The sequence below is a fragment of the Asterias amurensis genome, chromosome 1 (genome assembly GCF_032118995.1).
Source record: "Asterias amurensis chromosome 1, ASM3211899v1".
In the NCBI taxonomy this organism is placed as follows: Eukaryota; Metazoa; Echinodermata; class Asteroidea; order Forcipulatida; family Asteriidae; genus Asterias; species Asterias amurensis.
The window spans coordinates 35,768,622-35,787,683 of NC_092648.1; the positions used below are offsets into that span (position 1 = coordinate 35,768,622).

At 38.8% G+C, this 19,062-nt stretch overlaps 1 protein-coding gene across 3 annotated transcripts; it reads left to right on the plus strand.

Moving 5' to 3' along the window:
* Positions 1–1,059: 1,059 nt before the first annotated feature.
* On the plus strand, positions 1,060–18,640 carry LOC139938353 (uncharacterized). 3 transcript variants are annotated; one of them, XM_071933834.1, is made up of 3 exons: positions 1,060–2,287; positions 11,008–11,388; positions 11,773–18,640. In XM_071933834.1, exons 2-3 carry the CDS (start codon positions 11,070–11,072, stop codon positions 13,032–13,034), a joined length of 1,581 nt encoding a protein of 526 aa, XP_071789935.1. In that variant the 5' UTR covers positions 1,060–2,287; positions 11,008–11,069; the 3' UTR covers positions 13,035–18,640. The 3 variants fall into 3 exon arrangements, with proteins under 3 accessions (XP_071789935.1, XP_071789919.1, XP_071789926.1); XM_071933818.1 differs by lacking the exon at positions 1,060–2,287 and adding an exon at positions 4,755–4,826; XM_071933825.1 differs by lacking the exon at positions 1,060–2,287 and adding an exon at positions 4,850–4,890.
* The last annotated feature ends 422 nt before the right edge of the window (positions 18,641–19,062 follow it).

Here is a 19,062-nt window from a genome sequence, read left to right on the forward strand (position 1 = left end):
ACAAACGCTTTTCAAAGACCAACTCGACCGATCCAAGGCAACGTGTTCCTTTAAGAACATTAAACACGAAAATATGTGGACATGAGAACAGGTCGACATAGTGCAGGGTTTTAACGTCTACGAATGGTTTTCGTCAGTTTTGAAGAATATGATTTTCCTTAGACTTGTGGACAAGTCGTTTGGTCCCACGCGGTGAGATAGTCAAAATTTCGACAACATCTATGTGTGGCAATATTTCAAACTCCACCAGTTGTTGGTTGCAGTGACGTCGTTTAAACTGGTTGCAACAAGGCTTGTGCTTAAGGCGTCACTTTTCTTTGAGGTTTCAAAATAAACGTGCTCTTAATAATATTGCGTGAAATGTGATAAAAGGTATAATAGCCATCGACTTGTTGTCTCCCAAATCAGCCCATCAGCCGCAGCGGTAACTCGATAGTCAATCATCGCAACAACGGGCCAGAAAACTTGACAGTGTGTTCTTTTCTGAGGGTAGTCAATATTTATTTTGTCTTTCCATCCCTCTATAATTCCCGTCATTACTTAAATTGTCCGTAAAGTCACCAAGGATAAGTGGACGTTAATCAAAATGATCAATATTGTGCACTGAAACTTAATTGCGCAAAGTAATATGTTATTACTTTTTGCCATTTCGTTATTGTTCGGCCAGAGGGCATGTTCGTATAATTGGCCCAAAGCATAAAGCATACGGACCGCTCAACCGAAACCCTTAATAATGACAGGTTGATTAATGAAGAAATAGAACAGCTCAATCAACAGACAAGGGAAGACTCACATGTTGGTTTAAACAGAACAGACTTTCCTTTAATTTTGCAGTCACTCTAACACTGCGTCGTGCTTTGAATTAAATGTCACTGGACTCTATTGGTAGTTACTCAAAATAATTGTGAGCATTTCGGGCTATGCAAGCAATGAAGAGCTGTTCAATAGAACATTGTGAAACGACTCCTATTAAGACTATTTGATTTCTAAAGGATTCTTTTTTTGTATTCGATTTCAGACCTATTGAGATCTGGAAGCACACAAAACTTCGTGTGACAAGGGTGTTTTTCTTCCATTATTATCTCGCAACTTCGACAACCAATATTGAGTTCAAATTTCACAGGTATGTTATTTTGTGCATAAAGGTTTGTGATACCAAGTGAGAATTACCAGAGGTGTCCAGTGCGTATTATAGTACGACCAGTAGGTACCATCGAAATTGCAATCCTCGAAAAATTTCCTGATAATTTTCTTATGGATTTCCTTTTATACTCGATCTAAGAAGGACAAACAAATCCTATTGGAACTACGACAATGGACATGTTGGTGTACAAGTAAAATAAAAATAAATACGAATCACATCAAGTGAATCGTGACGATCGCCAAAGTGGTCAGACGCACTGCCACAATAGTAGGCCTAGACACTTGTTGTTACAAAGACACAGCTTAAACTAAAATCACCTGGAAGTGGCATTTTTTCAAAATAAAGCTGTTGTTATCATCTTCCACCGGCGATGTGTTTATATTGTTGTTTGTAATTTATACGTTTCTCCTACGTTTATCAGTTTATCCTCGTTTGCATAAAGTCAAAGTTCAGTAACCACGGCCAATCGCCTGCGGGCATCCAAGGAATTTCGTCTAAGGAATTTCGTTTAAGGTGTGGCAGCCCCTATTTTTGTATACACCTGGGTGCCTGTATTTCCAAGTCATTTCTGTTCCTGATTCCGTTGTGTTCTGTTCGAGTTTGTTTCAGTTCTTCTCAGACATGTAATTTTCCGTAGCCATCTCCCGTAAGTAAACTTATTCTGTTTACAACTGTTATTTCTAGCATTTATTTCCCTTATGTATAAATACCCTTATTTTAACCTTCGCAGTCTAAACTTCCCTTACGTAAGCATTTTCCTGTTCGGCATATTCAGCAAGTTGCCGTTTTCTCATTTCCCTTATTAATTATTTATCGCCGTTTGAGCCAACTCAATCGGTCCCCCTTTTTTACGGCTTATCTATAGTCTCTTGAGTTAATTTGGCGTATAATTCATTTTCCTGCTGCTTCAGCCTGTATTTATTATATTGCTTGGAATTATTTCCTATAAATCCCCCGATGTTTATTGTTGGTTTACGTAACGTTTGTATCAGTCAGATTACCCCTGAATGCCCCCGTTGTTTCCTGTATATTTATTGCCGGTTTATGTAATTTTTATACCAGAATGCCAGTGAACGCCCAAAAATACTGCAGAACATTTACCATGTGCACGGACCTAGTTTCTGAGTTTCTCCCGGCAATGATGTAAGTTTATTAAATGTATTAGTTATTTCACCCTTGTAATTTAACGCCGGATTCGTCTTTGTAGTGTCTTATATTCAAGTTTCACTTTAATATCAGCCCTCGGTCGTTGCTTGTTCTATTGCTGTATCTCGTTCTGCATTTAAAGTTGTTTTATTAGACTGATATGGTTCGCCTTTGTCTCCCTTCCCTTTGTTTAATAATGTGCAATTTTGTGTCATTTATTAGCTATTATGTATTTGTTATTAATTTATAGTTTCACCTGTGTAATGTTATACACTGAGTGAAAATAAATGGGGAAAGCTCATCTAAAGGTCTCCGCCGTCTCCAATTTGTACCGTGCATGTGACAGTTGTTACTAATATGATTATGTGTTTTGATGAGTGGAATGTTAAAACCCTAACGTTTTAAAAAATCAGTTCTTATGTTATTAAAAAATTTAAGAGTAGACCCCGACCCGAGAGGGCGCTGTTCGAGACGTCAATCGAGGCAGACTTTGCATGTAATGCGTAGAGTAAACACAATTGCAAAGTACATGTACGGACCAAGTCGTGAGTTTGTACGTTTCAAAAAAAAAAGTTTTTTTGGTTTCCGGCAATGCCGACCAGGTGTATTGCTGCTGAATGCAGAAAAACACTTTTTGAAATGTACCAACTCACGACTTGGACGTACATTTACTTTGCACGTGTGTTTACTTACGCATTGCAGGCAAAGTCTGCCTTGATTGACGTCACAAAAGGGGTAGGCGGAGTCAGCCCCCCCAAACAACTTTATATATTTTTTAAACATATAAATCGTGACAAACCTATAAAAATTGTTTTATTGTTCGTAAGCATGTTACTCTTATTTATGTTTGAAAGAAAAAACAAATCTATTTCCCCTTGACTTTAATGAACAACAGTAACAACACACAAATGCTGATTGAGTCATTCTTTGCAGATCTTGTTTTCAATAAGCTGGGCACTCTTTTCATCGTTGGTTTCCAGTGGTTGCAAATTGATTCTTTCATGATGTATAGTTTAAAAAAAACAGGGAATCAGTGGTTTGTTGTTCGAAATATGGACACACAATGTGTTCCCATGCACCGTTAGAAGAAGAAAAAACTTTAAAGAAAGCCGAATGTCACATACAACACAAAATGTGACCTCCAGTGTTCTCATCTAATCATTTTTTTTTCTTTTTTCTTTAAGACTCTGGACACTATTGGTAATATGTCCAAGACCAGCCTTCTCACTTGCTGTATCTCAACATATGCATAAAATAACAAACCTGTGAAAACTTGAGCTCAATCGGTCATCAAAGTTGCGAGTGAAAGAATTAAACACCCTTGTTGCATCTTGGTCACACGAAGTGTGCTTTGCTTGATTTCGAGACCTCCAAATTTAAATCTGAGGTCTCGAAATCAAGTTCGCGGAAAAATACTTTTTTCTCGAAAACTACGTCACTTCAGAGGGAACCGTTTTTCACAATATTTGTATACTATTATTAACCTCTCCCCATTACTCTTTACAAAGTAAGGTTTTATGCTCCTCTTGAGTAATAATTACCACCAATGTCAATGTTGAGGGCGCTATACAGTCTGGCGCTCGTGAAGTGTGGGAGCGTGTGCAACGTGCAACCAAGCCTACCACCTGTATACCTACTACTAACCTACCTCTACGGTCTACCTACCTGTACTGAACAGTTGTTGGGCGCGATCGGTCAATCTGCGCGATCAACCGATCGCGCAGCGCTATTGAAAAATCAATTAAGTCGCGCAGCAATCGGTCGATCGCGCATCAATCGGTCGATCGCGCAATGAACATCTTTGCGCGATTGAACGATCGCGCTACGAGTATTTTTTCCCGTTATCAGCCGATCGCGCAGGAAAGGCTTTGCGCGATCTACCTATCGTGCTGGAAAAGTTTTGCGCGATCGACCGATCGTGCAGGTAAACCGCCCTTCAATGGTAAACCATTCCTGGAGGCGATTTCTCAAAGCAATACAATTCATTGCAAGACAAATTTCCAGTATCACCATAGTGATTTATATTGTAACGTCACACTTTAGTTAGCAACTACGATTGATTTGCAGTTACAATCAATCTTACATCTTTGTGAATTCGGCCCCTGAACATCGCGCCTAACAATTCCTGCACAATCGGCCGATTGCGCCAAACAATTCCTGCACAATCGGTCGATCGCGCAAAACCATTCCTGCACAATCGGCCGATCGCGCCGAGCCATTCCAGCACGATCGGTTGATCGCGCATGCTCGTTGCCGAATGTTGCGCGATCGGCCGATTGTTGCGCGATCGGCCGATTGCTGCGCGATCGACCGATTGTTGCGCGATCGACCGTTTGCTGCGCGACCAATAGATATTTCAATAGCGCAGCGTGATCGGTCGATAGCGCAGCGCGATCGGTTGATCGCGCAGATTGACCGATCGCGTTGATCTTTCAATAGCGCTGCGCGATCGGTTGATCGCGCAGATTGACCGATCGCGCCCAACATAGTCACATTCACAGCTTCATCAGCTGATAAAAATGACCACATCGAATCGGTAAGTGTCAAACTGGTATAAATCTGTGAATGTCAAGTCCACTTTTCACTTTATATAATCTATGGTAAGTCAATTTATTCGGCTTGAGGTGAGGTATTTGCTTTTGTCCTTTCCTTCCCTACAGTCCTACAGTCGTAGTAGTAGTACGCTTTTGTTTATCCTGGCCGTCTGAGAATGGATTGTTGTCTAAATAGGAGTCTAACTCTAATCCCGCTCCTCTACTCTAGTTACCCTGTATTTAAGTTACCTTTTTTGAAGTCTTATTATCCTTTGTTTTACTTGTATGTATTTGTTTTTGACACTGGCCGAATAAATAATAACAATAATAATAACACTAGTCTAGTCTACACAATACATGTCACTGGATTTGTCTGTCTGAGTCTGACTCTGAGCAAAAATAACCGGCTCTGTCTGACTGAAGTGATAGATGTCTACAACGTCCAACGAACTGCCAACGATCTATTGAATAACCATCTGTTCTCTGTGTGGACAGGTGGTCGTGATTTTTAATTTAGTCGGCTCCATTTTTTTCCCCAGCCTATGGTGGTAGTTGTACTAAGGGAATTAAAGGGAAGCGACGAGTTCTTTAACGGCCGGTTAAAACCGGCAGGGTTGTTGCCGTGGCGAGGGTCTTTTTCAAACGGCAACGATCCTGCAAAAAAGCAAGGTTTTAAAAGGACGTTTAAAAAGAACGAGTCACTACTCTTTTATTCCCATTCATAAATGCCCTTTTGTTTAAAAACGTAATTAATTTTTTTTATTTTATTATCAACACTTAGTCTTTGACAATTGTAGTATTTTTTTTAAAACTTTGTGAAGAATCTGTTTGATGTGTGTAAGTTGTGTGTACGCGCGCATGCTTAGAAATAGATTACGCGCTGTTACTTAAAATAGCTATGAATTGGGCGTTGGGTGTGATAAATTGGCGTACGTTCGTGCCCGACACGCAGAAGCCAGAGCCAGTTATAAACAGCTCCAGTTGGTCTTGTCGTCCGTTTAAATTTTTTTAAACACCCCCAAGTGATGTCCTCTCCACCAATAGGAGTAGAGAAACTATCTGGGGTATTTATGAATGCATATTATTAATTGAGCTATAAAAAGTCCTTTTTATGGCTCCATGGTTGTATGTAGCCCACACTACTCTTGTCTAGCCAAATTAAAAATGCTATAAGTATAAGGTACAGAAAGTGCTTACTGGAATACTGGTCTTCTCACTTGGTGTATCTCAACATATTATACGTACATGCATAAAATAACAAACCTGTGAAAATTTGAGCTTGATTGGGTGTGGGAGTTGTGAGATAACTATGAAAGAAAAAAACACCCTTGTCACATGAAGATGTGTGCTTTTAAATGCTTGATTTCGATACCTCAAATTCAAAATGAAATTTGTGGAAAATTACTGCTTTCTTGAAAATTACGTCACTTCAGAGGGAGCTGTTTCTCACAATGTTTTATACTATCAACCTCTCCCTAAGCTTGGGCGATATTATCGAATATCGCGATATTAATTTGGAAACGATTTCGATATCGGATGGATTTGGTTTTAATCGATATATTGCAATATCGATTAAATATTGCGATGTATTTGCTAGCTTGCACCCCATAGGTTTGGAGTAAAACCAGAAGAATAGGTCATTAGAACACCTCTCTTATGCTATGACTGTCTCTTCTACAACTTTCACTTGGAGTTTGAAGACTGATGATGTCAAATTTCATTAATCGCGATTATATCGATCGCGGTATATTGTCGGCGATATATCGTGAATAAAATAAATCAATATTGCCCAAGCTTACCTCTCCCCATTACTCGTTACCAAGTGAGGTTTTATGACAATATAAGTTATCACACAAGCGCGAGTGGAATACGGAAAAATATAGCGCTTCTGCGTCCCATATCCAACGAGGCCGAAGGGAGCATGGTAGTGATATTAGCCGTGCAATATAGGTTTTTATCACCACTCCATTCTGCCAATCTGATTGGAGGATTAGCGCGTACTTGAAGATAATAATTAATTTGAGTAAATTACCAATAGTGTCCACTGCCTTTAAACTATTTTTTTGATAATTCAAGACGTAGGAAGGAAGGCCGGTCACACCCGTAACAGCATTCACACAAGAAAGGAAGTTTACATCCACTCCAACCCAAGACACTTTTATAGAATTAAAGAGAATTTTATTATTGATCAATGAGAGTATTGGCTTGCAATAGAACAGGAAAAAAATCAAATTGTACTGCGTCACACACTAAGCCAATGCTATGTATTTCCATGTAAACATGGTAAATAGTTGCACCAACCGGAACATTTCCTTGATAAGTAAAGGAAGTCACAATTGATTGATAAGGTCATGCCAACTATTTCACTCCATACATGTAGTAGGTTGCTTGTAGGCCCTACCCCGGGCATGGAATTTATTCTCTGTACTGGCTTGAGGCCTTTTTTTACTAATTGCAACTTTTGGCACTGCACTTCCATTACTAAATCATCATTGCTACAAGTCTATGTGTGACTTTTGAAGGAGCACCAAGGCCAAGACCAGGGCAACAGCGGATATTGCCTCTGTTGCCTCTGTGTAATTCCAGGCATGGTACCTAATAGGCCTGTATGCTTCATTTTTGAAAGGGCAGGGGCATCAGGGCTCTCTTTGGTAAAGGGCACCTTACAGGAAATTATACATTTCTACATGTACTGCAGAGCATTTCAAGGGCACCAAGGCAATGACCAGGGGGCATGGAGGCAATCGCCTTCTCAATGCCTCTGTGAAGTATCAGGCCTGACCTTGTTTTTAGTCATTTATTACAATTACAAGCAAACAAGAGGCACTCATTATGAGTGAAAAGGATGTTCTTGGTTCTATTGATTCTAGAAAACAAAGATTTGTCAGTTGTTGTTGTCCCCCCCCCCTCTTTATTTCAAGGCACACTGTTTATTACATGTATGTTAGGGGAGGGGCGGGACAGGACCCTACATGTGCAGTTACAGGGCTTGTTCTAATCCATGTAATCATAGAGTAAACCTCTGTCCTTACTCTATGTTCTAATCCACCACTTTATGAAATACACAAAGGTTTGAGTCCTGTCCTCAACTTTCTACCGAAAATTGATCGATATGTGTAAAATATTGAGGCAGACAAGTCTTTGACTTTATGACTGTCTGAAAAATATATAAAATTAATTTTTCAGCCTGGAACAAAACAAGGCCGAGTTGGCTTCGGACTGAGTTGACCTCGGACCGAGTTGACCGGTACCCCCTGAGCGTGCAGTCCCAGTGTTAATTTTGAGCTCTGAGAGCCACACCAAATCACCAACAAGATTGTACATCACCACAAACCCTAGAGTGTGAAGTGCACTAGTGATGCTGCTAGTACACAAGCAACGGGACCACAAGGAGACACGCACACCATTTTGTAAAATCTGTGTACGCGCGTTGAACATGAAGTACACGTTGGAGTGTGTGTTGATAATGCGATGCTGTTTTGTCAACTCACAAAATGGCCGCACACCGGACCGCGTATACACAAGCTATGCGATGCTGTTTCGCAACTTACAAAATGGCCACATGTGCGCATGTCGGGCAGCGTATTATGTAGGCCAGTGTGCCTTCTAGTACTAATAAATATTATTATTATTATAAATAAATATTACTTGTATATAACTCAATGCCACAAACCTACTTCTCTTTGCAAAAAGAGACGGTTGCATGCTATTTTACATGTTTTAGGGCACATTGCCAAATCCATCAAATCGTGAAGAAGAAAAAACAGGCAGTTGATTTCGTGGAAGATTCTGAGTGGGTAGGATTTGCAAAGAGATTGAGTGTTCACTATTGCTGCTGTCTGATGACATGCAAAGATGGTGTACTTGGCAATGACATGATGAAGGTCATTATAGGCATACATCTTCCATTTAGCAATTTAGCTTGAGCTAATTTGTCACAACTCAGCGGGTTTTGCGTGGATTTGTCTGGAAAATCATTAAGTAGTCTGGTAGTGTGGCAAACATTTCATGAATAAATTGTACACCTGCCTATGTGTACCCTAAATAACAGGCACGACAAATACAGTTTATACAAAACGGATTTAAAATATTTATTGCATAGGGTTAGTGTCTCTTGTCTATTCCTGGTAAAAAAAAAAATGAACTCCATTGTTTTAATTTGTTTACTTCGCTAAGTGTCTTGGAATGAGAAACTTAAATGATGGTGCTCTGAAAGTGTCATCAAATTCTATCTTTTAATTTTGTCGATTGGTACATGAGGGCCTATACTGATTTTCTCTATTTGATACTTGTTCTTGAATTGGCTTGAATTGACTTGACTTGATTTGACTTGATTTGACTTGATTTGATAACAATGATAACAATTATGTAATATTGGATGGCTTTGAGGGAGATACAAGAATATATTGCGCGAGCAATGACAATATTGCACAAGTCGAAGACGAGTGCAATATTTAATATTATTATTATTTATATCAGGCTGAGGACTTGATCAAAGCAACACTATTTTGGCTCACCTGAGATTTTCAAATTCATTTTTATTATGTTTTTTCTGATACAACATCCAAGTTTCAAAATTCGTTGGAAGACTTTTTTTTCCGTCAGGTAAGCTCTCAGAATGTGTACCGCTTGTTTTGTAGCCTTCAAGGTGTTTTCTGCGTTTTTGTTCTTCAAAAGTTCTTCAAAATCCTCATCGGAAACCGAGCGCACGCTCTTGACTATAGGGGATCCAGCGAAACTTGTCAGAATCCCCGGATGAAGCAATGCTTTATCCAGGAACTTTTACTGACACAATATTGCTGTAATCCGGGTACTTTTTATACGAAAGCATTCAATACGCTGATATATTTTTGCCTCTGGACATGCTGGAAGCCTGATATAAACAATAATGATAAATATTGGATAATTTGTCAATGTTTAGTGCATTCATTTATTCAATACATTTCATACTGTGTTCAACTCAGATCAAAGTATAAATCAATATGGTACATGTACATGCCTGTTTGCTGCAGCATCAAATGTAACTCAACTGTGTTCCTGTAAAACTCACTGTATCAAGCAAACACACTGTTCCAATCAATTTCCACTTAAGCCTCCGTGCCACCATCATGTCTATACCAGAATCCAGACCCAGATCCCTACTTATCAAATGATGTGTTGAAATATAATCAGTTCCAAAAGTTAACCCACTTTTAATAATATTCAGTAATAGTAGTAGTCGTGGTAGTGATTAAAGGCAGTGGACACTATTGGTAATTGTCAAAGACCAGTCTTCTCACTTGGTGTATCTCAACATATGCATAAAATAATAAACCTGTGAAAATTTTAGCTCAATCGGTCATGGAACTTGCGAGATAATAATGAAAGAAAAAAAACACCCTTGTCACACGAAGTTGTGTGCGTTTAGATGGTTGATTTCGAGACCTCAAGTTCTAAATCTGAGGTCTCGAAATCAAATTCATGGAAAATTACTTTCTCGAAAACTACTCCCCTTCAGAGGGAGTCGTTTCTCAGAATGTTTTTTACCATCAACCTCTCCCCATTACTTGTTACAAAGTAAGGTTTTATGCTAATAATTATTTTGAGTAATTACCAATAGTGTCCACTGCCTTTAAATGCAATGTCACAGGTCTGTGGAAATTACCAAGAGGTTAAACCTTGCAGTCAAGATGATGTGTGTACCAGTTGGTGTACGTGTATCTTCCAACTTGTCCAAAGTACATTGTGTTTTTATGTACTTATTGAATGAAACTATTATGTTCCAGTTTGGAATAAAACATAAAACAATACAAAACAATTATTGTTCATGTAGCACATGTACACGCGTACAAGTGTCTCCTCCAATCTTTGACATTGCAGAAGTTGGACTTTCTGATATTTGCACAAATACTGGTCATGAAATTATTTGGATTGTGCTATGTGTGTGCTTGCTCTATGGTGTGTATAGGTACTGATCATCTGCACAATGCAAACACACCTCCACAAAATGCCCATCTACCACTTCCTTTATTTGGCAGTCAAGTACAGCTGTTGATACCATGTAGATGGTTTGGTTTTGGATGGCTGTGTATTAAGCAGTATGGTAGCCACAAACTTAGAAGATCTTTTGCCAATATTACCAATAATGGATGAGCAACATGTACACGCAGCTTAACTGTATTTACTTTCCACACCAATCTGCAGGTTTAAAGGCACTCCCCTATGTTTGGAGGGCGATGTAGCAGCAACATGATGTCCGGTCAATCATGGGTTCTGGTCGGAGAGTCATCATTCTGTTCGTCTTTACTTTCCTTTACCTCTTCCTCGGAGCATTGATCTTCTCGGCCATAGAGTCCGCTCACGAAACAAAAATCAAGTTGGATCTTTACAACCATCTCGCGACGTTCGTGGAAAGCAACCCATCGTTGAATGTGTCTGAGTTCAACGCTGTCCTGGAGGAGGTTTGGTATGCGGCTTCCATCGGAGTGGATCCAACCAAAAAGCCGGACAACAACTCTGCTCCAACCACTCGTTGGGATCTGGCCAATGCATTCTTCTTCTCAACAACAATTATAACTACCATTGGTAAGTGTTATGCTGTATGATAAATCATTTTTTGCTTCAATTTCACCTTTTGTTATACAGTGTAATGCACAATTTGGGCCACACAGCATTTATACATTTACTAGTTGGCTCCCAAAATCCCATCACGGCAAACAGCATCCTTGTGTGACGTTTGTGCAAGGGTACAATACTGTTTTCTTTGAGAAAATAGTTCACCCAAAAAGTAAAGAGCGACATTGTGTATCTGTCAGGTGAGGTTTGGCGTAGCACCGTGTGTACATTCTTTTAAGTACACATGTAGGGTTCATTCTGAATGGAACTGGTGGCGGACAACTCCGTAGTATCTGACATGTTTATCACAATGCATCCAAACTGTACGTTAAACCTTATATTTCCTTTATTCAGGTTACGGGCATCTATCTCCAGCCACTCCCTCCGGCCAGAATTTCTGCATCGTGTACGCCTACCTTGGCATTCCCCTCATTGCTGTTCTACTCTCAGAGATCAGCTCTAAATGGAAGAAGCATCTGACGAACGTTGGGATCCGTATTAACTCCAACCTCCTGAACGTCATCCACCAAGACAAAGTCCGTAAAGCAGTAATCATCATCCTTCTGATCGTACCTGCCTATTTCTTAGTCATCCTGTTACCAGCCGGTGTGTTCTCATATTTGGAGGGATGGGATTTCAGCACGTCACATTATTACTGTTTTATTTCTTTAAGCACCATTGGGTTTGGTGATTACGTCGCGACACAGAAAAACTTTGAAAGTAAGGTCCTGGTATGGGTCTACAAGATCGGGACGTCCATGTACTTGATCCTCGGGCTTGGCATCATGGCTATTGTGTTCCAGGGGCTGCAGACAAAGAGGAAACGCTACAGCGTGAGCAAGACGTTTGTAAAGATGTTGAGGAGGAGGCGGAAACCTTGGTTGCAGATGATGGAGGAGCAAGCTGAGATGCTTAATGGAGGCGGGGATCCTCTCGAGACGGTGGTTGTCTCATCGGCAGTAGCAGCAGCTGCAATTGCCACTGGGATACAGCGAGAGACAGGCCAAGGGATGGTGAAGCTTCCACTGGATGATGCACTGCAGTCAGATTCTTGTGGTGTATCGGGGGATGATGAAAGCGACGGGAATGACATTGATTCTGACGAACATGAAGAAGAGTCTTTCATGGACCAGTGGCTAGATGATGACAGCAATGTGACAGCTTCTCGGAGTATGGTCATCTCACCATCGGGTGACTTCTTAGACCCTGACGATGAAGAAGAAGTTCCATTCATATTCCAGAGTGTTATCGCTCGACACAACGCAACCCTCACCCCGGATTCAGATGGAGCTGTCGAATCGGGTCCACGGTCTCGTCGCAACATGCAGAACACCAGACACTCAAGGAGCTTGAGTCTCCCACTCACCCGGCGAGGACATGATCACCAACCGAACTCGAGCCCAAGTATCGAAGATGCTAAACCCGAGATGAATTCTCTGAAATGTGATTCACCTTTACAGAGGGATTACTTTGCCGATTCCAAGGCAGCGAGTTCCCCCAAGAGCACACCGCCCAAGAGACCACTGATCAGCGCCTCCAGCAGTTTTACTGCCGAAGATTCCGGAATACATGCCGCCTCTTCTCAGAGTACCATTGACATGGAGAGTACCGTGTGAGGACATTTGTTAGGCCTGTCTGATCATGGACATTCGGGGCACAGTCTAAAATGTTGTGGCTGTATGTGGTCTGTACATGTTGAGATCGTCATAGCATCTGTTGGGGTGTATAGTGTAGTTCAGACATGGTGGTAAAGTCAAATGAGTTTCCTAACCCTACAGCTCTGTATCATGAAATCAGACTAAGAGGGTCACAGTATTTTAAACTAATAGAATCAGAACTCGATTCACAACTCATCTTACAACTCATTTGTGTGGTGAAAATTAATTGTAATGAGTATTTAAAGTGTTTCACAAGTGTTTCTTGTGAGTTCCAGGATGAGTACTGTACGTAGTACTTTTCTTTGATTGAAGAATACATGTAGTACTTTTTGAACATTGAAGGTGAGTAGAATCAATTATTGAGTTATGTATTTCAATACAGAGTATGGATATGGAGGAGTGTGAGAAATGAGAGTGGCTAAAAGAAGACAAGGTGTGGAGACAAATTTTCAAAATTGAGATTGGCATTTACAGTTCAGCATTATACAATGTAGTTGAAATTGAGTGCATCTTGAACAGAATGATGAGTATTACTTGAGGAGAGTACTTCTTTGATCAATAGTATGGGTACTATTTAAATTTGGAATTCTGCGCTTACCACGCCCTTTAAAGGCGCTTAATGTTATGCCCCATAAGCATTTCATAGATTTCATAGAGTCTGCTTAAGCAGAGAATGTTGCTTAGCTATTCCTGCTAAGCAAAAGTGAGCAGGATGCCAGTCACAAATGGTACATGAAATGATATTTTCCAAATATTTTAAACTATACACAGTAACAGGTACGCAGAATTGAAGGTGTAGATATATTTAGAAAAGGCGCTTAATTACTAAACATCTCATAAACTGTCTTCAATAATAAAAACAAAAATTCTTATAAAATTAAAATTCTAACTTGATTTGGTGAAAAAAATGTAATATATTTACATGTACATAATGAACAAGACTTTTACAAACTGTCCTAATGCTTGTGTACAGTGGTGACATTTTACTAAAACTAAAACAAAAAATGCAAAAAACGATCTCCAAAAGAATTGGAAGCCAAATTGTTTTTGTATCAATTTGAATTGCCAAAAATACACACAGTTAATTTTGTTTTGACAATCACTGATGAATAATTATATGCACAAACCTAAATGCAAGCAAATTTGTAATTTTGTATGAAAGCAAATTTGTAAAATTAATATTTTTGTAATTCTATTTTGTATTTTGGCATTTGAAAATGCACAGTGAGATATTCCTTTCATTCAGGTTTATTAATTTTTAATTTTTAATAGGTTTGGGCTGATGGTATTTAAATTCACAACAAAGTAGTATTGATTTTTGTTTCGAAAATACTTTTTCTAATTTTGACATTCAAAATCCATCAGCACCTCGAGCTTATTAAAAGTAACATTATAATCTACTTCAATGTCTTTCAGTGCAAAGTAAAAATGGATGAATTATCAATATATGCTGGAAATGAACGGCAAATCAATTATTAGTGAGTTTACTCTGCCATTAAAAATCCAAAGTTCATCGCATCAATCCTTGAAGATACATTCACAAATTCTATCAAGACTTTGAGTGAGACAAATTTTGAGATGCAAAATTTACTTTTGTATTGCATAGCAAATCCTGCACAAAATATATCAATATTGTTACTCGTTAATTATCATTCAGTGTGTTCAAAACTTGTTCAATAATTTGCTATACAAAACTGCTGGACTGTATCGTTCCATGTTATTTAGGCCTACATGTATACACAAAGTGTATGTTACACAATATGTACTGGTTAATACATTTAGATTCAGTAAAGTAAAAAAATGCCAGGGCCCAATTTCATAGAGCTGCTTAAGCACACAAAGAAGCTAAGCAAAACACATGCTCACCAGAAAACAGTTACCAGTTTAAGTATCATGTATGTAACATGTACTGTTGCAATCTTTGAGCAGTATTCTGCACATTTTTGCTTAACATGTAGCAGAACAATTTAAGGTAAAACTGTATGTTTTAAAGGCAGTGGACACTATTGGTAATTGTCAAAGACTGGCCTTCACAGTTGGTGTATCTCAAAATATGCATAACATAACAAACCTGTGAAAATTTGAATGAATTCGGTCATCGAATTTGCGAGATAATAATGAAAGAAAAAAAACACCCTTGTCACACAAAGTTGTGTGCGTTGTAGATGGTTGATTTCGAGACCTCAAGTTCTAAACATGAGGTCTCGAAATCAAATTCGTGGAAAATTACTTCTTTCTCGAAAACTATGGCACTTCAGAGGGAGCTGTTTCTCACAGTGTTTTATACTATCAACCTCTCCCCATTACTCGTCACCAAGAAGAAAAGGTTTATGCTAATAATTATTTTGAGTAATTACCAATAGTGTCCACTGCCTTTAAGCAACTCTGAAATTGGGCCCAAGTGGGTATTATCAGAATGAATGTCAAACTTGGCCAAGTGTGCATATGCGACTTTATTCATGTGGATATATGTAAAGTCATGGTTTTAAAAATGTCAATAATTTGTAAAAACTGCATCAATGCACCTATCTTTCAAGCTGAAACAGACGTTAAAAAAAATTGTGTCTGATAAAACAAATAATTATGCAATGTTTTTATATAATCTTTTAAAAATGCTCTGCAATAAGTTTTGCTTTTTACTCTAATTTTATGGAGTGTGGAGAACACTTGCAAATTGTGAAAAAAAAAAACGCCACACCAAAAGCATTTTGTTTTATATAACACTGTATAATAGTATGATAAATATGATGTGGTAATTGGTTTGTATTTCCATCTAACAATGGGACCAGAGTAATTTTATCTCAGAGTTCACAATTTTTTAAAGTATCAAAATAAACCATAGGGGAAAACTGACTGGGTAAATTTTCAAATGATTTTTAGGGTGGAACAAAGAATTGACTAGAGTGGGATTCGAACAACGACCTCCGGATTAACGTGCCGGCACTCTACCAAGTGAGCTATCTAGCCCTATGTTGGTGGTGTCCCTATTTTGACAATATCTTTGTTCAGGGTGCCAGTCAGAAGCCATACAACTGTTAAACTGCTGGTAGCCAGGGATCACACGTATTATTGCAACTAACAGTAAAGCTTGGAGGGTAGATTGGGTGGGAGCATTTAGAAAAATGGTTTGAGGTACAACCCTATCGCACAAAAACCAGGGTTCTATTTCATGGCTCTTCTTACTGCAGAATTCTGTGCTTATGGCCCGCAGCAGTGTGCTTTACACTCGGGGCACCGCAAGCATCAAATTTCTTGGCTATGAAACTGGACAAACAATCCCGGCCAAAATGCTTGGGCCACCCATTTGAAACATTACAATAACCATTCCCTGTCCACTTCCCCCGACAATAAACATTCTCTCCCCCGTCTCCCTGCTCAATGTTGACTGGAACGCAGAAGACACCCTTTCAGGACGGATTGACGCCCCTGCATGCAATGAGAGGCAACATTGAAAAGGGGCATGGGGGCCCAACGAGATATGGCCCAACGAGACAAGAGTGTCCCATTGACTTTTCCCAAACTGCATGGTTGAGCTTGTAAAAACTGACGCTATATGAAATGGTTAATGTAAATGGCACTGACAATTTTTACTTTAAAAAACGCTGTACTTCCTGCACAGCAGAAGATATGTGAATTTATTCAATGTGATATGTATTGGCATTGATAGGGTACTTTTGGCAAGTAATTTTACCAACATGTAAAGCTTTGTATGAAAAACCAACCTTTAGATTTGGTTGAAACAAACCAATGTGTCCAAACTAATACTGCTTAAATTATATTTTATGGGCTTAAAAGTTACGCCAATTAAATGTATAATTAATATGCCAAATGTAGAACCCGGCTACATGTATATGCCAAATGTAGCACCATTGTATACTCTTATATTAATTGTAAATAATAAACATTATTAACAAACAAAAACACATGCCAGTTAATAACAGCATTCCTTAACAATTATGTAAATAAGTCAATTTGTAGTAATTTATAATTTTTATAAACACCAAAATATATCTATAATTTTTAAAATTATATAATTTTTTTATTATATAATTTTTAAAATATGTACATTTATCATCTGTCACCTGGTCACTTTTATGTATCCAAACCACTGCCTGCTAAACTTGTATTGATTTTTAAAAATAATCGCACATGTACAAATATTGGTGAAATATGTTTTAGCACGGGTGTAAACCCTAAGGGGTTATCTGATGTGGTACTAGAGAACTCTGTATCGGGCACAACTCTTTGAATTCAGCTTTGTGGAGTGTTTGCGATTGTGTTCTTGTTTCCCGCCGTAATGCTTCAGTGAGCAGATGCTCCCAAAGAATGTGAGCAGTATGCAGCACCAAACTCCATCGAAAACAAATTCTCAGCACAGAAAAAAAACAGAAACTAGTTACCAGCAGCAATTCTATTAAGTTTACATTGTTGCAACTGGTGCCCAACTCAATCTTTGCTATGAAATTTGCTACGCAGTATTTTGAGCCTTGATGACAATCTGAGCATGCTCATCAGCTTAGCAGGTACTCAAACCACAATTCATTGGAGGGGTTATTCCAACTTGTTTGGTGGTTGGGGTGTTTAGGGGTGTCCTTTGTTTCTTTGGATGATTTTCCCATCAAAGGAACTCGGCAAACTCCCACATGGGGTTTATTAACACCCAGCTAGCAACAGCCAATCTTTCTGATACAAACATTGATTTAATGTCTAAGATCAGGAATTGCAAAATTAAACTGTAATCCAGTGACTAGACTTGTTCTAGTCAATTGTTAAATCATCGGTTAGATTGGTCGGATTCGAACCTACAACTATGTAATTGCAAGTCCTGCAGTCTAACCACTTGAACAAGGTGACATGATGTTACCACAAACAATAGTATTTAGGTTTATTCCAAGCTTGCAAAGTTTCAAATCCTACTTACATGTATGTGATACCATGTAGAAGTTATGAACACACTTCATTGTAAAGACAGGGTGCACGGTCTCACCACCTTCACCCATAAGTGAACTTTCTACCAAGTGTATATTAATCAGGCATACAGTTGTATGCATACCCTTTGTCATGTTTGTAGTTATGTTTTGGCTGTGTGTTATTCCACAACGCTGTTTATATGCAAGATGGCTACTTAGTAATTGCCTCACTCATTTTTGCTAACACCACCGCCTCACTGTAAATTACTATTAATAAAGAAATAACAAAATGTGAAACTTCTATCAATGTTGTTCAATAAAGTATTCTTTTCTTGACCTATCTGTACCCACAACTCAAAACCTGTGTATGTGCTGTTTATAATGAGTAGTTTGTAATGATCGTGTTTCTGATCGTTGATTCGAGTCACGTCTTGATACTTTTGTATTTAAGCAAGATACTTAAACATTATTGCTTTGTCCTTCGGATGGGACGTTAAGCCGGATGTCTTGTGTGTTGATGCATGTAAAAGAAGCCTACACTCGGAGAAGGTGTTTTCTGGTATGGTTAACCATGGAGCTATAGCTCTAACTGCAGATTGTGCCACAGCATCTGTGGTGCTATGCGAACAAATGGGTCTTCTACACAACGAAAAACAATTGCCTTGAGATGTCCTCGGGTGTGATGTCATAAGAAGTGTCATGGATTTCACTGTCTCCTTGAACAAAAGTTACCATATTTGTAAAGAGATCTAAAAGCATGAGTTGTCGATAAACTTCTTGATACTTAAAAGGAGACGTTGCCTTGGATTGGTCGAGTTGGTCTTTGAAAACGTTTGTATCGTTATAAAATACATGGTTAGAAAGATGTTGTAAAAGTAGAATACAATGCTCGACACAAACGTGCCTCGAAATTGCACGGTTTTCCTTTTACCTCGTCGACTAACACGGTCGGCCATTTATGGGAGTCATATTTTTGACTCGCAAAGTAAAAGGAAAACCACACAATTTCGAGGCAAATTTGTGTGGATCATTGTATTCTACTTTTAAAACATCTTTCCAATAATATGCATTTTAAA